At 49.7% G+C, this 19,027-nt stretch overlaps 1 protein-coding gene across 1 annotated transcript in view; it reads left to right on the top strand.

The window, feature by feature from the left end:
• The window catches only part of fmn1 (formin 1), a 639,512-nt gene that overhangs the window by 89,666 nt on the left and 530,819 nt on the right, over positions 1–19,027 (top strand). The window contains 2 exon segments of the mRNA XM_072484913.1: positions 9,685–9,734; positions 9,736–9,852. Coding sequence (XP_072341014.1) covers positions 9,685–9,734; positions 9,736–9,852 — 167 coding nt within the window.

Below are 19,027 nucleotides of genomic sequence, written 5' to 3'. Positions count from 1 at the left end.
TTGTTCACGAGCCGTACATGTATGCGTTCGAGTCGTGCGAGGGCCTCTGTATAGGATGCGGCACCGTCGAGCTGGACAGAAATACAATGGCTCACCCGTGCGCGGAGAAGACTCAGTTTCTGTTCGTCCGTGACGGATGGCGTAGACGACGCGGCGAGATAGGCCTTGAAGCATCGAAGCCAGTGCGAAAAGATTTCTCTCGCCTCCGCGGCCTGTGGATCGAGTTCCAGTCTGTCAGGTTTGAGCGTTGATTCCATAGTAGTATTTTAAGCTGATTAAATTGATGCGAACACCAATTCACTGAGAGACGCGTTGAGAAGTAAACCGTGGTTTTAATCAGCTTACAACTGAGCCTGCCTGTGACCGGTACAACACTGAATGCGGCCCCGCAGGTCAGCTGCCTTTATACTTCCTGTAAGGGGTGGAGCCATGGGCGAGCCCGTACATGCCCCGACATATCCCCCTGTGGTGAAGCCGTACAATGGCCCATAGGTGGAGCCCACAGGGTTAAACCCATAACGTAACACGATACAGCAGTAACATGATATCACAGTGCACTGGTGAATTAACAGTAGTTCCATTCACCACACCAGCAGCAACCAGGTTCTCCCCCCCCCCCCCCCCCCCCGTCCCTCCGTCCCTCCCCAGCTAGGACCCCTCCTAGCTGCTTTGCTCCCCACATTGCACTCCCGCAAGTCTGCTGACCCCGGCCACTCCCGCCTCTCCTGCCTCTCCTTCAACTCCTCCCATTGTGGGACATCCCCCTCCTCCTCCATTACCGCCTCCCCCTTCCATCCCAAGCGCGGGAAACAACCCTCGCTTCCCGGCCCCGCCCCCTCCAGCCTTCAGCACGGGAGAAAGCCCACGCTTTCCACCTGCCCGGCCCCGCCACCTCTGACGCAGCTCCTTTTACAGGCCCAGTCCCCTCACCCCCGACTCGGGCCTCCCCCTCCCCCACGGGGCCCCATCCCCCCCCTGCTGGCCATCCACCCCTACTCCATTTACTTGCCCCCCTCCAAGAGCCCACCCGACAGACCCAACCAAAACAGTGCCCAACTCACCCTAAACACCCACACCGAACCAAAAAGAAACAAGAGCAAAGAACTCCCCCCTCAAAATGTAACACACCAACAGCGCACACCAGGAAATGTCGAAAAAAATGCCGTTTGGGGCCCTGAAAAGAGCCCAAAAGTCTGTTCCAAGCGGGAGCTGCCAAACGTGCGACTTAGCTTTGCTTAGCCACAACCGGAAGTCCGGAACAGATTAATAAGGTGTTCAAGGAGTTCTACAGGAACTTGTATAAATCAGAGCCACCGGAGGAGGAGCGGGAGATGAGGGAGTTCCTGGGTGGGCTAGAGTGCCCGAGGTTGGGGGAGGTGGAGAGGGTAGGGGTGGAGAAAGTGAAGGTGGCAATTGGGAGGTTTCAGGCAGGGAAGGCGGCGGGGCCAGATGGGTTCCCGGTCGAATTCTGTAAAACATTTAAGGATAGGCTGATGCCATTGTTGGTGGGAATGTTTGAGGATGCGATGGACAGGGGTGTCTTGGGGCAGGCTTCCATCTCGTTGCTTAAGAAGGATAAGAATCCGGTGGAGTGTGGATCGTACTTGCCCATATCTTTGCTGAATGTAGACACCAAGGTATTGGCAAAGGTGCTGGCCTTAAGGTTGAAGATGTGCCTTCCGAGAGTGATTGGGGAGGATCAGACGGGGTTCATAAAGGGCAGACAGTTGTCCACAAATGGGGAGGCCGTTGAATGTGGTGCTTTCTCCGGGATAGGGAAACGAGATGAAGGTGATGGTCGCGATGGATACGGAGAAGGCATTTGATTGGGTGGAGTGGAGGTATTTAATGGTGGAGTTGGAGACATTTGGGATTGGGCTGAAGTATGTAGCGTGGGTGCAGATGTTCTACCAGGAGCCATTAGCGAGCCTGCGTACAAATAGTATGAATTCAGGATACTTTGCATTGCACTAGGGAATGAGGCAGGGTTGCCCTCTGTCCCCCCTTCTGTTTGCGTTGGCTATAGAGCCTTTAGCCGTTGCGCTGAGGAGCTCAGGGTTGTGGAAGGGGATAGTGAGAGGGGGTGGGCGTGGAGCATCAGTTATCCATAAATGCAGATAACTTGCTGTTGTATATTTTGGAGCTGAGCTCTTCAGAGGGAAGCACAATGGGATTGCTTCAGAGATTTGGGACGTTTTCAGTGTATAAATTGAATTTAGGGAAAAGTGAGTACTTTATGGTCTCTGCTCCGGGGGGAGGGGCTGCCATTTCGTCTGGCAACTTCGTAGTTTAGGTATCCGGAGGTGCAGGTGTCCGGGGATTGGTCAGGGCTGGAAATTTAATTTCACTCGCTTGGTGGAGAGGCTGAAGGCTGACTTGCTGAGGTGGGACAATCTCCCTCTGCCATTGGCAGGCCAGGAACAGGCAGTAAAGATGAACGTTTGCCGCGATTCTTGTTTCCGTGCCTGCCGCTCTTTTTGTCCTGGGTGTTTTTAGGGGGTTCGACAGGCTGATCTCGTTTGTCTGACCAAGAAGGTGGCTGGGTTCGGGAGGTGATAATGTAGAGGGGGTGGATTGGGGTGGGGGGTGGGGGGGGGATACAGTGAAGATTCCAGGATGGAATAGGGAGGTGGGGGATTTGTGGATGACGATGAAGGCAGGCTCTTGCAGGGGCCGGGTTGCGAGCGCTGGCAATGGCGCCACTCCCGATGGCCCCAGGGATGTATTTGGTGAGTCCAGTGGTGGTGGCCACGCTGAGGATCGGAGGCTGTTTAGGCAGCAGTTTAGGTTGGGAGCTGGGTCAGGGGGGAATGCTGATTAGGGAGAAGCATGGGTTCGAACCAGGGAGGATGGATGCAAGGTTCTGGGGATGGGAAGAGAGGGGAATTGAGGAATGTGGTTAAACCACTGTTGCACCTCTATTAGGTGATGTATGGTAGGACCTGCACTACAGGTACGTTGGTAGTCCCTGCCTGCTGGCTCCGCCCAGTCGGCGGAGTACAAATATGTGTGCCCTCCAGGCTGCAGCCATTTCGCCAGCTGCTAAGGGAGGCCACACATCTTAGAGCAATAAAGCCTCAGTTGTACCCAACTCAAGTCTTCGTGCAATTGATCGTGCATCAAGGAAATTAAGCATCGGTTTCTGGGAGGGCGATTTGCAAGCCTGGGGGAACTGAGTGAGAAGTTTGGGCTGTTGCGGGGCGAAGTTTCAGGCATATTCAGCTGCGGGACTTTGCGAACAAGTTCTTTGCGCGGGGGAGGGGTTGGAGAGGGGGTTCATCTCGATGATTTATAGAAGGATTTTGGAGGAGGATGGGCTGTCCATGGAGGGGGTTATGGGGAAGTGGGAGGAAGAGTTGTGGGTGGCGCTAGAGGAGGAACTGTGGTGTGAGGTGCTGCGGAGGATAAGTGGCTCGACTTTGTGTGCGAGGATGGGGCTGATGCAGCTGAAGGTGGTGTACAGGGTACACCTCACAAAATCAAGGATGAGCCAGCTGTTTGAAGGGGTGGTGTTTGTCCGTGAGCGATGTAGGAGGGGCCCCACGAACCATGTTCATATGTTTTGGTCCTGCCCGAAGCAGGAGGACGGTATTCAGCACCATTTCAAGGATTCTACATGTGGTTGTGGGCGCCTGATCCACGAGAAGCCATATTCGGGGCTGTCGGACCAGCCGAGCCGCAGGCAATTGCGGGGGGGCAGATGTTTTAGCTTCGCCTCGCTGATTGCTGACAGGTGAGTGGGGTCTTGATGGGGTGGAGTTCAGCTTTTCCATCCTGTGCCTCAGAATGACGGGGGCACCTGTTGGAGTTTTTGACTCTGGGAAAAAAAATGACATTTGCTCTAAGGGTATGGGGGTGGGGGTGGGGGGGGGTGGTGGAGGGCGAGTGATGGGTTTTACAATTGCTGGGGTTTGTTTATTTTGCATTTTGGGGAGTTGGTTACCGTTGCTTGCTGAGGGAGGGAGTGGGGGGGCTTGGTGGGTTAGGGGGTTTGTGGGGTTGTTGAAAATGTTGAAAATTTGTGGAATAAAAATGCTTATTAAAATAAAAAGAAACATGTTAGATGGAGTTTAGTGTTGTGGACTCACTGATGAATGTTTGAAGTACCAGTGAATTTGACAACTGGCGCGATTCAGCAACCTTGTTGAACCCGACTTGGAATCAGGACAAGGCCTTTGAATCTTGCGAGAGGCCTCGTGAGCTTTGCGACACTCCAAACGTCTCCGATGGATCTGTACGACTCATTTAAATACATGTTCACTGGATGCTCCCAGTACTCAACAGCTGCGTCTGGGAGAACTTGCCAGGGCACCCTTTGGTACTGTTACACATACAAAATGGACCAGAGATAATGGCACTTAGCAGGGCATCTCCCAGGCCATTGGAAACACCTGGGTGGTCTGGGGCAGGGCAGGGTGGCACCCTGGCACACCCCCTGGCACACAGTCACCTTGGCACTGCCAGACTGTCACCCTAGCAGTGTCACCTGGCACTAAGCCTGGCAGTGCCACACTGGGTGCCAAGCTTAGTGCCCAGGTGCCAGGTTGACTGCCAGCGGTCGGACCGGGATGGGGGAGCAGGGGGATGGTTTACCAGGTTGGGAGCGGTGTTCCTGGGGGGGGGGGGGTCTCCAAGTTGGGGAGGGGTCAAAAGGGGTGGCATCGTGGCAGCCAGACAAAATGGCGCCCCGTTTGCTAGGAGCCTTGTAGGAGATCCCTCTGAGAGTGATCTTGGTGGAGAGAAGCTCCCTGAGGCCAAAAGAAAAACAGCAAAGTGCCGTTGAATAGCAAAATGTTAAACATCCCGTCGAACCTGCCTGAAACCGGACACAGAAATCTTTTGGCTGAATCGCGTCCTATGTTTCCGAGCTCAAGAAGTTAATTTCTTCCTTTCTTAAAGTTACAAAGCCAATGCGCAAAGTGGGCAGGGGAAACCCTTAACCCATCTCCTTGCTTGTTCCAAAAATCATTTCAAGTTAATCCAATTCATGGTCCCCACAGAAGAAACAAATTAGTTCTAAGCTGACAAGAACAGGCATTATTCGTGTTCTCACCCTTGATCCTGCACAGTTGGTTGGACAGCTGGTTTGTGATGCGAAGTTGAGGCCAACAGCGTGGGTTCAATTGCCATACCGGCTGAGGTCATTCATGAAGGCCCCGCCTTCCCAACCTTGCTCTTCGCCCGAGGTGTGGTGACCCTCAGGTTAATTCACCACCAATCCGGGCGGCATGTGGCGCAGTGGTTAGCGCTGGGACTGCGGCGCTGAGGACCCGGGTTCGAATCCTGGCCCTGGGTCACTGTCCATGTGAAGTTTGCACATTCTCCCCATGCCTGTGTGGGTTTCACCCCAACAGCCCACAGATGTGCTGGTTAGGTGAATTGGCCATATCTTTTTATTAAAACAGTAAAAAATATATACAAGGCCAAACGGTACAAACACTCATTTTGGAGAAACAGGGTATCCTCCCCTCAGTACCAATGTACGGGGTGGATACTCTGATTATTAAAACAGTTCACAACACGTTTCTATAAAAAAACAAACGGTACAAGCACTAAACTTTGCGCAGGAGAGACCAGATACCCTCTCCTCTGTACCAACAGAAGGGAAAGGAAGGGGGGGGGGAGAGAGGGGAAAGGAGGGTGGTGGGGAGGGAGGGAGTCGGAGTGTTGGTGAAGTGGGGGGGGGGCGGCAAATAGGGCACTGCCTGAACTATCTACAGAGGCAGAAAAACAAAAGAACCTTCAATTATGATGTGCCAGATTCTGGGAGTTTCCCAGAGGGGGTAAGGGGTGACACAGTGTCAGGCACGAGTGAGACCCGCACCCCGTTACAGAGCGTCTCGTGCACCCTGCGCTTCCGACAGTGGGCGGCTGACGGCCTTCGGACAGTCGCCTTCCGGGCCCGAATCCTCACGCTAAATTGCCCCTTAATTGGAAAAGAAAAATAATTGGCTACTCTAAATTGTATATTAAAATAAATCACCACCAATCAGCTCTCAAAGGGGACAGCAGCCTGTGGTCCTCTGGGACAAAAGGACGATTGAGACACCTGCCCACTGCAGCTGAAAATTCAACTAATTTATATCCATTGGGTTGCTTCATGCAGTAATTTAGTTTGCTTCTGGCAATTCCAGCAGATTAATGAGACAAAGCCTTTTGTGTCTTTATAACCTTTTCGATGAACATTGTTAAAACATTTGAACATGATTTTAAATGCAAATGTAAATCTGACCTATACACAATTTCCAGATTTATGGCTTATTTCTTTTTTAAAATATCAAGTGAAGTTTTGCAGCTTTGAATTTATGGAGCTTCTAATAATATTAAGCACAACATCTCACCCACTCATTTCCTGTTAATGTTTTGTGAAATCTTGGGTGACATCTAGATCTGTGCTAATAATTCCAATTAAATGAAATGATGCATTATCCATTCCACTCATACTTTAAATATGAGGTTTGAATTTTCTTTTAGTCAGATGGTGGAATTGGTTAAGACTGATAGTCATAGAATTTACAGTGCAAAAGGAGGCCGTTTGGTCCATCGAGTCTGCACCGGCCCTTACAAAGAGCACCCTACTGAAGCCCACGTATCTACCCTATGCCCGTAACCCAATAACCCCGACTTAACATTTTTTGGACACTAAGGACAATTTAGCATGGCCAATCCACCTAGCCCGCACATCTTTGGACTGTGGGAGGAAACCGGAGCATCCGAAGGGAACCCACGCAGACACGGGGAAAACGTGCAGACTCCGCACAGACAGTGACCCAGCCGGGAATCGAACCTGGGACCCTGGAGCTGTGAAGCAATTGTGCTAACCACTATGCTACTGTGCTGCCCTCAAATAGCTACTGCCTGAGATCTGCATTCCGATATCTGCATGTGAATTACCTTTTTAAAAAATAAAATCCAGTTCCATTTAAGTCTTGCTGTATAAACATGTAATCAAGGGAGTGTGACTAATTCGTCCAAATGATTTACCACAAGTCCAAAACGAGCCCCAAGTTATTATCATCAATAAATACTGGAAGGAGTTGAAGAAGGCATCCTTAAGGTGGATGGTCATTTAAGAGGTAATTTTACATACTAAAGTACTGACTGTCGGCATTAATTTGCCTTTACGCCAATCTCATTATTGTTATGGAAGTTCTTTTAAATCCATTGCCAGTGGCTTCATTTGGCTGTGCTTTGCAATAATAATAATCTTTATTGTCACAAGTAGGCTTCCATTAACACTGTAATGAAGTTACTGTGAAAAGCCCAAGATTTGGGGAGCATGAAACTATGAAAGGGCTTGAGTGGATCGAGGCATTTGGAGAGGAACATCTCAGAAGGAATTTGTTCCCCACATTCACCATTGACCAAGGTTTATTGGCAAAGCTGTCCGGCCGGATTCTCCGACCCGACGCTGGCTTCCCCATTCTCTGACGCCGTTTTATGGACGCCGGCGTGATCGCCGCCACGCCGGTCGATGGCTGTTGACAGCGGTGCCCCCGGCGATTCTCCGGGCCCCGATGGGCCGAGTGGCCGGCGAGTTTGGGCGAGTCCCGCCGGCGTGGTTTACTCACCTCCCACACGGCGGGACCTGGAAGGTGAGTGCGCGGAGGCCGTCCTGGAGTGGAGGGGGTGGAAGCGATCCAGTTGGGGAGCCTCCACGATGGCCTGGCCCGCCGTCGGGGACTACCGATCGGCGTCGGGCTGGTTCCGTGGAGGCCTACTTTACTCTGTGCCAGGCCCCTGTAGGGCTCTGCCATATTGCGGAGAAGGGAATCCCCACGCATGCGCCGAATCACTCAGGCCGTTCCGCGCATGCGCAAAAATATGCCGATCGTTCTGCGCATGCGCAAAAATACGCCGCCCGTTCTGCGCATGCGCAGACTCACGCGGGCCGTTTCGCGTTGGCTGGAGCTGCGGGGACGACTCCGGCAGAAACCTAGCCCCCTAGAAAGGTAAGAATTCCTCCGTTTCGGGGCCCGTTGATGCCTAAGTCATTGGCGCCGGTTTTCACGGCGGCGTGGGGACATGGCCCATTATTAGAGAATCCCCCCCTCTATTTCTGAGTCTGAGTGTTGACGCCAATGGAGAATCGGTGGACTTTCGCGTCAAAAAAATTGGTGCAGGTCTGCTACCAGTGAGGAGCTAGCACCAGCACCACGTGGAACATCATCCCAACACACGAAAAACAGAGCGGGAATCGCCGGGCCGGGATGGATACTAGCAGGGCTGATGAGTTGCAGCCGTGCTTAAACAATACACCCTTCCACACACACTGGTCAGGTTTGAAAAGATGGGACAGTTTGTGCTGGAGCTCCCACACAGCTGATGGGTCGGCTGGGGCCAGGGGAACCCAGGGGGTGCCCCGGGGGGTCACCAATACGACCCAGGGCACCAGGTTTAAAGCGGGCTGTCAGCGGCATGCGCAGCTGCATAGCCGCCTTGCCGGCTGCGGTAATGGTGTTGCGTGCCTATCCACCCAACCACCTCCTGGCCACCCCCCCACAACCTCCCCCCCCGGCCCCTGGCCGATCCCCCCCCCCCCCCCCCCCCCCCCTAGCGGCATAGCTGTCAGAGAAGTATGGCGGTGCTGGACACTGTCCATACCCACCCTCTCTCACTCAGCAGCCACCACGACCAGGTTCATGATTTGTGAGGACACACGTGGACCGCGCCTTCGAGAACTCAGCCCACCGGAGTCAGAGAATCGCGGGTTGGCCAACTAATGATATGCAAACGGTTGTTTCAACTACACCGCCATGCGTCGCATTGACGCCGTTTTCGAGGAGGTGGAGCATTGCGGAGCGTTCAGCTGGCACCCTGCTGCGATTTCACTGTCGGGAGCTATTCTCCACCCAATCGCACGCCCCGATTTCTGTATCGGATAACGGAGAATCCCGCCCGTTCTTTGTTGAGTTTCCCCTGTCAGTTATAACCTTAGATCCACTGGAGGCCACTAGCTGAAGTGAAATGAGAACGACATGCATTCTATTAATGTAGGGGTAGTGTACAATATCATTCACCTTATCCTGCATGTTGGTGCCAGACTCACGAGAAACTGTCATGACACTTAATCAGGCAGCAGTTCACCATGCCAAGCCCTCAATACTGTGAACTATGTATCCAAATGATTGATTGATGGGGTGTTCATGTGAGAGTACCTTTAAGAAATGGGTGTTTACTACTGCAGTGCACCTGGTTCACTGATGTCCTTCAGGGAAGGAAGCTCTCTGTCTGCCCCTCACTCTTGCCCCGTTTATCTCCAACTTTATATAATACGGGCTGACATTCATATGTCTTTAGGGCAACCAGCAATGGGCATGGAAGGTACAGATAAAGAAACCTTGGTGAGTTACTGTAGTGCCACCTTGTAGATGGTACACGTTGCTGCCACTGTATGTTGGTGTTGGAGGAGTGAATGTTCGTGGAAGGAGTGCCAATCAAGCGGGCTGCTTTGTCCTGAATGGTGTTGAGCTTCTTGAGTTGTTGTTGGAGCTTCACCCATCCAGACAAGTGGAGAGTATTTCATTCCCACCCCCTGATTTGTACCTTGTAGATGGTGGACAGGCGTTTGGGATAATAGTAACCATATTGCAACAGCAAGTTGTTGTTTTTTTTTAAAAGGTGAATTCTCAGGTTTACAATGTATTTCATGTGAAGGCTAATTTTACAAACTTTTCTTTTCAGAGAAAACTTCTCTCCTGCAGCTGCAGACTGACGTGGTAGAAAATGGATCATCCTGTTGAAAGAAGCTCAACAATCATCAGGCCAGAATCTTTGGACCTCGAGCTTATTACTGTGGCTGTAGAAGAAATTGATGCAAATGCACTAAGATTTGATTACATCGAACTTTATGTAAGTCATGAATTATAATTGGTGATTATTTTTAAAGGTGAATTTTTGAAGATGTTTTAAGGATTCCGCCCACATGACATCTTAACAGTTCTTGAAGAAGTCGATAAACGGTTTCCACATCCAGGCAAACCCATCTACTGATCCTTTTAAGGGGAACTTTACTTTTTCCAGCCGAAGGAACTCCGCCAGGTCACTCACCCCACACCTCTGGTTTCAGCGGCCCCAAATCCCTCCATTCCAACAAGATCCGTCTCCGGGCCACCAGGGAGGCAAAGGCAAGATGTCGGCCTCCTCTTGCCTCCTGGACCCCCGGGTCTTCCAACACTCTGAATTTCGCCACCGCTGGACTTCAGGACCATCGACACCTTCAGCACCTCAGACATACGTCCGCGAACCCCTGCCAGAACCCCTTCAGTTTCGGACATGCCCAGAACATGTGGACATGGTTCGTGGGCCTTCCTGCACACCGCCCACACCTACCCTCCACCCTCTCACAAGGACCTGCTTATTCTGGCCACCGTCATATCTGCCCTATGACTACCTTAAATTGAATAAGGCTAAGCATAGCACACGAGGAAGATGCGTTCACCCTCCTCAAAGCCTCCTCCCATAATCCGCGTCCCATTCCCCCCCCCCCCCCCGCCCCCCCCCCCCCCCCCCCCCCCCCCCCCAACTCATCCTCCCACTTTGTTTAACTTCTCTGAACGGGGGTCCCTCCCAGTCCATTAAATCGTTGTAAAACTTGGATGCTTTACCCTCATTTTCTCCTGCGTTGTAAAACTTGGATGCTTTACCCTCATTTTCTCCTGCTTTCGATACCACCTCGTCATGTAGCCCTGGGGGTGGCACGTCTGGAAAGGTTGGCACCTGCTTCTTCACATCCTGCACCTGTAAGTACCGGAACCCATTACTGCTGGGCAGCTCATACTCCTCTTCCAATTCCTCTGAACCCAAAAGCTGCCCCCCCTCCCACAAAAAGCGCCCGAAACCGCTCGATCCCCGCCCGCCGCCACCCTCGAAATCCCGCATCTAAGCCTCCCGGTGCAAATCTATAATTCCCGCAGATTGATGCTCACCCAGGGGCACCCTCCAACCTCAGATGCTGCCCACCACTGTACCCACTACCCTCCGGGGGCCCGCCAACAGCAAGACCTTGTGGAGTACTTGGCCGGCGATAATGACAGAGGTGCCGTCAACAATGCCCCTAAGCTTGTGCCCTTACATATCATTGTATTTATATTTTAATTACTTGCCATAAGGAATTTGGATAATTTATACCAAAGTGTTTAATTATATTATTTATTAATTATGCATTTAATAATATATATGTCAATTAGTTATGTTCCTTACTGCAAAGACTTGCATTGTTTTGTATACACAATAGCTTTGCTGAAAAATGATTTTGGATGCTCATAGATATTTGAGCACCATGTTTTTCACAGATCCAAACCAAAGGGAATTTGTAAGATGCCTGTATTATCATGGATAGGAATTCCATGCTACCAGATAAGATGTAATCCTTCATTTAATGTAACCCTAGTGCAATGGTGAAATTCTCCTATGCCCACATTGTCATAATAATAATAATCTTAATTTGTGTCACAAGTAGGCTTGCATTAATACTGCAATTTAGTTACTGTGAAAATCCCCTATCGCCACATTATGGCACTGTTCGGCACCACGGAGTCCAGGAGGGTCTCGAGTTCGGCATCGCGGAAGCGCGGCGCTGCTTTCCTTGCCGCCATGTTGGCTTGCGACTCTTGTGTGTGGGAGGGGGAGAATCCCTTAAGTGCGGCCACAACTATGCGGCAATCACGGAACCAGCGAATCTGCCGCCATACCGCTTCCAGAGTGTGGCGTTCCCCGTGACGCCCGTGCTAGCCCCTTTGGAGTGGCTGAATATCTTCACCTGTGGTCCCCGATTTTGCCGTCGTGAAACTCCACATTTTTCACTTCGGCGTCAACACTTAGTCCCCACAATGGAGTATCCACCCATAGACACCCAGGAGGCTGTGGCCCAGTGTTGATTCATTGTACAGAAGATGTTTGGGTATGTGGCTATCATTCCATTGGATGAACATTGCCAAGCTGGCAGAGGCTTTGTTAGCTTAGCAATAAGTGTTTGCTGAGGGAATTGACCTGCACCAGGGCCACGGAATTTGCGACCTTGTCCTGTCAAGAGATGCCAAGGAAACATCTGAAGGTGTAAACTGTTACTCAAATCCAGCATACGTAGTCCAGGTCTCACCGCTGTAGAAGAGTGCACTGCGGTGCAGACTGAGTAGGCTCACAGCTTGGTGTTCTTAGTCAGGTTGCTGTTGTTCCACACTCACTTACTCTGCTTACACAGAAAAGCTGCAACAGATTGCTGGCTATTGTGGAGTCTAGATACAGTGAAACTATCAACAACCTCCGCATCACATTGGGCAGGTTTCACCATTTGCTCAGTGGGATTCTTTGGTCTCGCTGCATTAAATGGGGGATTTGGCTGAGTGCCAAACTTTCCGTCTGCACTAGCAGTGGGAGCGGGACGGACACGCAACGCAGAATCCTGTCCATTGTCAATGTTGATAGCTGGTGGTATGAAGACATCCTGGACCATGACGTTGTCCCCCTGATGCTGAGAAACCAAACTCTTTACAGGCGTGAGAGAGTCTGTCCGTTTGCCCCTGAAGGTGTTCCTCAGTACGGAAAGCTAGTGCGACCATTGTCAGTGTCAAACTGCTCTCTGTTAAGGACTTGCACACCTTTGTCATGGATCACAGGCAAACAATGCTTTCCGCCAGTGCTACTATGTAAGTAAACACCCTTGGGGATGAGCTGAAGTCAAATAAGCGGCAAAGAGAAGAGATACCAAAACGCGTCCGTGCCAAAACATGTTTTGACCCCTGTGGATCTCAAAGGGTGATGATGGATTGTAAATTTACTGAAGAAGTTATTTGCTGTGCAAAAGATTCAATATGTGTGGTCTAGAATTGCTACAGCGCAGAAGGAGGCCATTTGGCCAATCAAGTCTACACGACCCTCTGAATGAGCCCACTCTCCTATCCTGTAACCCATAACCCCACCGAACCATTGGATATTAAGGGGCAATTTAGCATGGCCAATCCACCTAACCTGCACATCTTTGGACTGTGGAAGGAAACCGGTGCACCCGGAGGAAACCCACGCAGACACAGGGAGAAAGTGCAACTGTCATCCAAGTCTGGAATTGAACCCGGGTCCCTGGCGCTATGAGGCAGCAATGCTAACCACTGTGCCATTGTGCCGCCCATTAGTAGGAAATGTTTTGTTAAAATAATGGCCATATTCTCTGAGAACCTCAGCTGAAACTATTAGTTATAACTGCCTTGTATAATATCATAAGGTTTAGAATGGTTATGAAAAGGAAAACAAGCATAAAAAGATTTAACTTGAGGAGGATCAATTTAAATGAGTTAAGGAATCTAGCCCAATTAATTTAATTTTTATTTTTTGGTCATGAGATGTGGGTGTTGCAGGCAAGGACCAGTATTTCCTCACCAAGAGGCCTTGTTGCTTTTGAACTGCTGGAGAACTTTGGGTGAAGGCATTCCACATTACCGATAGGTTGGTAGCTCTAGGATTTGATCCAACAACAGAGAGCAACATAGTTCCAAATCAAGATGGTGTGTAATTGAATCTGCAGGTATTGGTGTTTTCTGTATGCTTACTGCTCTTGTTCTTTTCTGCACTATCCATATAGTGCAGATAGTTTTCTGTCACTATCCACATACACCGTGCTAAATTTAATGCCCAGAAATCTATCAATGTCTGCCTTGAATATACTCAATGGCTGAATCCCAACGATTCACCACCTTCTGAGTGAAGACATTCCTCTCAAGAAGACAGGCTTGAAACGTTAACTCTGTTTCTCTCTCTGCAGCTGCTGCCAGGTCTCCGGAGATTTTCCAGAATTTCTGTTTCTATTTTCAGATTTCCAGCATCCGCAGTATTTTGCTTTTATCCTCCGGACCTCAGTTCTATTCTCTATCCTGCTCTAAATGTTTCACATTGATAACATTTCAACAACATATGTTTCTAGCACTAGATATACAAAGATGATGAATGTCCAGCTATCAGTAACCCAATAAAAAAGGCACAAACTGAATTATCTGCTCATCTGTGGTTTCATGAACTTTGGAATAAGCTGAATAATCTGACTCACCTTTAGAACCTGTTGAGGTGAATTTCAAAATGTTCTAGTTACACGGTAGTGTTGCATCTTTTTACAATGAGTTATCTTTTAAAAATGCACAGAAGAATTCTCCCTTCACAGGGATTGTTCCTGATGTCCTGTTTGCGCAAACCAATATCGAGCCCAGTGTCCCTGACAATGGGTTCATTACTCAACGTGCTGGGAGAAACCGTGCGATTCAGTAAACAGTCTTCAGTTGTTATAATAATAGTCAAAAAGCGGGCAATGTTTCCTCATGATTTTATGTATGTAGCTTGTTGTATTTATTGAGTGCTGGGTGTTTTTAAAAAAGCTTTCTTAGGGCCAAGATATTCTTTCTCCAGCAAGGCACTGGTATTATTCTTTGTTCACTGAAATAATGGATTTCTGTCAGTTCTGTTGACACTGCCCAGTGACTCAGATACCCTGGTAAACACGTTCCAACATGATCAGTGATGTCACCGAAATTGCTGAGACTCATTCCTGCTGTGACATCTCACCACAGAAAACCTTCCGAACTTTGCAGTATGTAGCAAATTTTGTTTTTAGCAAATAATAAATGATACTGTTTTAGCATTGAGTGTAGAGATCAGTGGATAACAATGGGCGGGATTTATCTGCAGACATGTCTCATGCTGTCATGCTGGTGCGGCCTGATAGAGCCGGCAATATCTGCTCTCCAGAGGTCGTGGTGCCCTTTTAAAGGACAGCTCGATCTTTCAAAAAAAACTTTAAAACGATTAATGTCGGCAGCACGGTAGCATTGTGGATAGCACACAATTGCTTCATAGCTCCAGGGTCCCAGGTTCGATTCCGGCTTGGGTCACTGTCTGTGCGGAGTCTGCACATCCTCCCTGTGTGTGCGTGGGTTTCCTCCGGGTACTCCGGTTTCCTCCCACAGTCCAAAGATGTGCAGGTTAGGTGGATTGGCCATGATAAATTGCCCTCCGTGTCCAAAATTGCCCTTAGTGTTGGGTGGGGTTACTGGGTTATGGGGATAGGGTGGCGGTGTTGACCTTGGGTAGGGTGCTCTTCCAAGAGCTGGTGCAGGACTCGATAGGCTGAATGGCCTCCTTCTGCGCTGTAAATTCTATGATCTATAATCCTTCTCCCCCTCGAACAGCCGGCTCAACCTTGACTTGGTGAGGTGCGCTCTGTGCACCGCCTTCAGCTGTATCGACCCCAACCTCGCACATGAAGTCGAGGCATTCACCCTCTGTTAGCACCTCACACCACAGTCCCTCTTCCAGCAACCACCTAGCTCCCCCTCCCACTTCACCTCGATCCCCTCCAGCGACACCCTATCCTCTTCCAGAATCCTCCCATAGATCGCCGAAATGACGCCGCCTCTCCAGCCACCCCACTGACAGCACCGCCTCCAGCAACGAATAGGCCGATGCTGTCAGGAAACGTTCCTCGTAAAGTCCCACACCTGCATATACCTAAACCCTTCTCCCTGCGCCAACCTGTACTTCTCTTCCAGCTCCTCTAAGCTTGCGAATCGCCTCCCTCAAGGAACAAATCCTTCATTTCCTAATCCTCCTCTCATCCCATCCCCGAAACCTCGCATCCATCCTCCCCGGCTCGAATCCATGAATCCCACTAAATGGCATTCCCCTTCACCTGACCCCCAGCTTAAAGTGCACTCTGAACTGCCTCGAATCTTCAGTGTGGCTAATACACTTGTAACCAACTATAAACAAAGATAAACTGCACTCTGCCGTTCAAAAAAACACAAAATGCATACAACCCTTCCATTAAATACAAAACGAGAAGGAGAGAGAGAGAAAGACAAAGCACAGTCCCCATCCCCTCAATCCAACTCCAGTCCCATCTTTTATTTCAGTCCAATCCTTCGGCCTTCACAAACGCCTCCACTGTCTCGAAATAGAAGCCCCTCAAGTTGTGCGTTACTCTAAACCTCGCAGGATAGACCACTCCAAACTCACGCCATTGCTGTACAGTGCCGCCTTCACCCATCCGTAGGTCATTTGCCTCCTTGCCAACTCCGCCTTCAAGTCTTGGTATATTTTGTATACCAACGCCTTCCCAACTCATCTTCGTCTTTACTTTGCCCAACTCAGGACCTTCTCCTTCACATGAAATGTATGGAAGCAGATTATAACTGTCTTGGTAGCTCATTTGCTTTTGCTTCGGTCTGAGCGACAGATGTGCCTTGTCCAACTCTTAGCGTAAGGGTTCTTCCCCTCCCCCAACAGCTCTGCCATCATCTTTGCAAAGTACTTGGTTGGCCTCAGGCCCTCCACCCCCTCAGGCAGGCTCAGATCTGAAGATTTTGCTGCTTGGTCTGTTCTCCAGGTCCTCCATCTTTGCCCTCAGTCCTTTGTTGGCCTCCGCCACCCTCCGCAGCTCTCTCACCCATCGAGGTGAACTGATCACTGTGCTGCGGCAGAGCCTCTCCACCCCCTTCAGCTTCTCTCCTTGCTCCCATACCTCGGCCGTTGTCTTCCCACTTCCGCCTTCGCTGAGGCAATCACCTCTTCCACCCACTCCTTCATCGCAGCCATCAATTCCCTCCGCAGCACTCCTGTGTTTGGTGAACTGCCTCTCCAACTCCCCATCCGTCATCTCGGTCAGAGTTTCCACTGTGAGGGGTGTGGCCCTACCCAGCGATCCAACCTCCGCTATCCTCCTTCGCGACAAACTCACCACTTCCAGTGCCCTTCTCCTGGGTCTTTGACACACCCCGCCTTCCTTTTATCTTCCTACACCAGCTCGTTCAAAAACTGCCCCTAAACCGGGTATTAAAGTCCAAAAACCAGAGCCTTGAGCACGAGCCACCCAACGTGCGACCTCCACCTACATGCCGTCACCGGAAGTCGAAGGTCATGTGTTTTTGCACATCATTACCTGGTTGTGCAGCACACACATCTGTGATAACAATTGGCTGTTGTTTTAAATTTTGGAAGACAAAAGCGCATACTTTGCATCTGTTATCTCTTGAACTACAAGTTTTAAATTGCATTTCCTACAATTGCCAAGGAGTAACTAGTTTAGTAATGCCGATTAGGTTTAGAAAAACACCTAAAATAGAGGGCTGTCCGAGTGGAGCAAGTTAACAATTCGAATATGAGTAAATTATGAAAATGAGCCCTTTGCAAAACACTAAATATTTAACAATCAATCCTTTAGTGTGGTTGACATGGAAGTGCTCACAAATACTGTACAGAGATTTTAAACTTGTTATTATTTGGTTTTAACCAGGTCATGACTGCATTGAAATAGAATGCAAATTCCTCTGGTAGCACACCTATAAGGCTGACTGTAACTGGATCCACCCAGTCCAGTACTTTCTGATTGATGTAAGAGTGAAAACAATCATTGCCGCCAACTGAATAAATTAATTTATTTTTCATTAAAGTACAGCTTTATAAATGCCATGAGTGTTTTTTTTTTTTTTGTTGCCATTGTTCAGACCTCTTACAAGGGGTTGTGGCTCTGCTGAAGTTTGATCTCAGTCTATAGTTTGTGGTGATCCATATATCTTTGTGACAATGTTGTGACATTGTTATGCAGTATTTGCTGTTATTTCTCTTCCTGCACCGAGACACTGTGCACAAGGCAGACTTTCATCTGATCCTGTAGCGCGGTTGTTCTTGGAACAAGTCTCCAACTGGCCACCAGAGGTTTATAGCTTGAGGGGTGCCTCTCTGCATCAAACATGGCTGACCAGGAGTCTCTCACACTCTTAGCACTGCCATTAGAGTGTGTGGAAGGATTTTTGCAGGTTGATACTTAACCTGTTAGCCAAGTCTCTTAGCCATCAAGTCATAAGAGTTGAAGAGCACAGAAAGATGCACATCAGCCCTCCGTGTTTGTGCTGGCCATCAAGCACTAATCTATTCTAATCCCATTTTTCAGCACTTGCTCTGTAGCCTTGTGTGCTACGGCATTTCAAGTGCTCGTCTAAATGCTTCCTAAATATTGAGGGTTCCCGTCTCGACCACCCTTTCAGGCTGAGTGTTCCAGATTCCCACTATCCTGTGGGTGAAAAAGTTTCACTTTCTCTTTTCTACTCCACATTGTTAAAGTGGCCAGCATCTTTCAATCATTTTTAAAAAAAGGTTTGATAACATAGAACATAGAACATATTCTATGAAGGTATTCATAGAAGGTATTTTAGTATTTTGTTCCAATCTTATGTAAAAGGTTACAAAAAATAAATAATTCGGTAGCAAACTCCCCAACATACAACTATACAGTTTGCACAAATGTTGCCATCTTTCATTCCCCCCCCCCCCCTCCCGCCCGCTACAAACAGCTCCTCAAACACGGCCACGAACATCCCCCAACTTGCCTCGAAGCCCTCCGCTGAACCCCTTAATTCCCCAACCAGGCCGCCCCCTGCGGAGTTCCTGACCGCCACTCCCAACAGAATTCGAAGGCCACAACATCTGCCTTTCTCCCCTCCATCAGCTCCGGCTTCTCCGATATCCCAAATATCGCCACCAAAGGGTCCAGCTCAACCTCCTCCCCCCACTATCCTTTTTAGTGCCGCAACCACTCCCGTCCAGAATCTCTCCAACTTTTCACAGCCCCAGAACATACGTGCGTGATTCGCTGGTCCCCACCCACACTTCTCGCACTCGTCTGGCACTCCCTTGAAGAACCCACTCGTTCTTGCCCGAGTCATTTGTACCCTGTGTACCACCTTGAACTGTATCAGACTTATCCTTGCAAACGAGGTGGTCGCATTTACCCTTCGTAGCACCTCAGTTCATACTCCCCAGTTTATCTCCCCTCCCAGCTCCCCCTCCCACTTCTCCTTAATCTTTGCCACTTGCTCACCTCCGTATTCTCCCAGCCACCTGTATATATCTCCGACCCTGTCCTCCCCTTCCACATCCAGAAGCAGCAGTTGCTCCAACAAAGTGTACCTCGGCAACCTGGGGGTACCTAAACTCACTTCTTCTTGGGAACTCTACCCTCTCCTCCAGTTCCTCTATACTGGTAAACCCT

Source organism: Scyliorhinus torazame, chromosome 2 (genome assembly GCF_047496885.1).
Source record: "Scyliorhinus torazame isolate Kashiwa2021f chromosome 2, sScyTor2.1, whole genome shotgun sequence".
Lineage (NCBI taxonomy): Eukaryota > Metazoa > Chordata > Chondrichthyes > Carcharhiniformes > Scyliorhinidae > Scyliorhinus > Scyliorhinus torazame.
The sequence above is the reverse complement of the archived record's forward strand: the minus strand, read 5'-3'. Positions and strand labels throughout refer to the sequence as shown.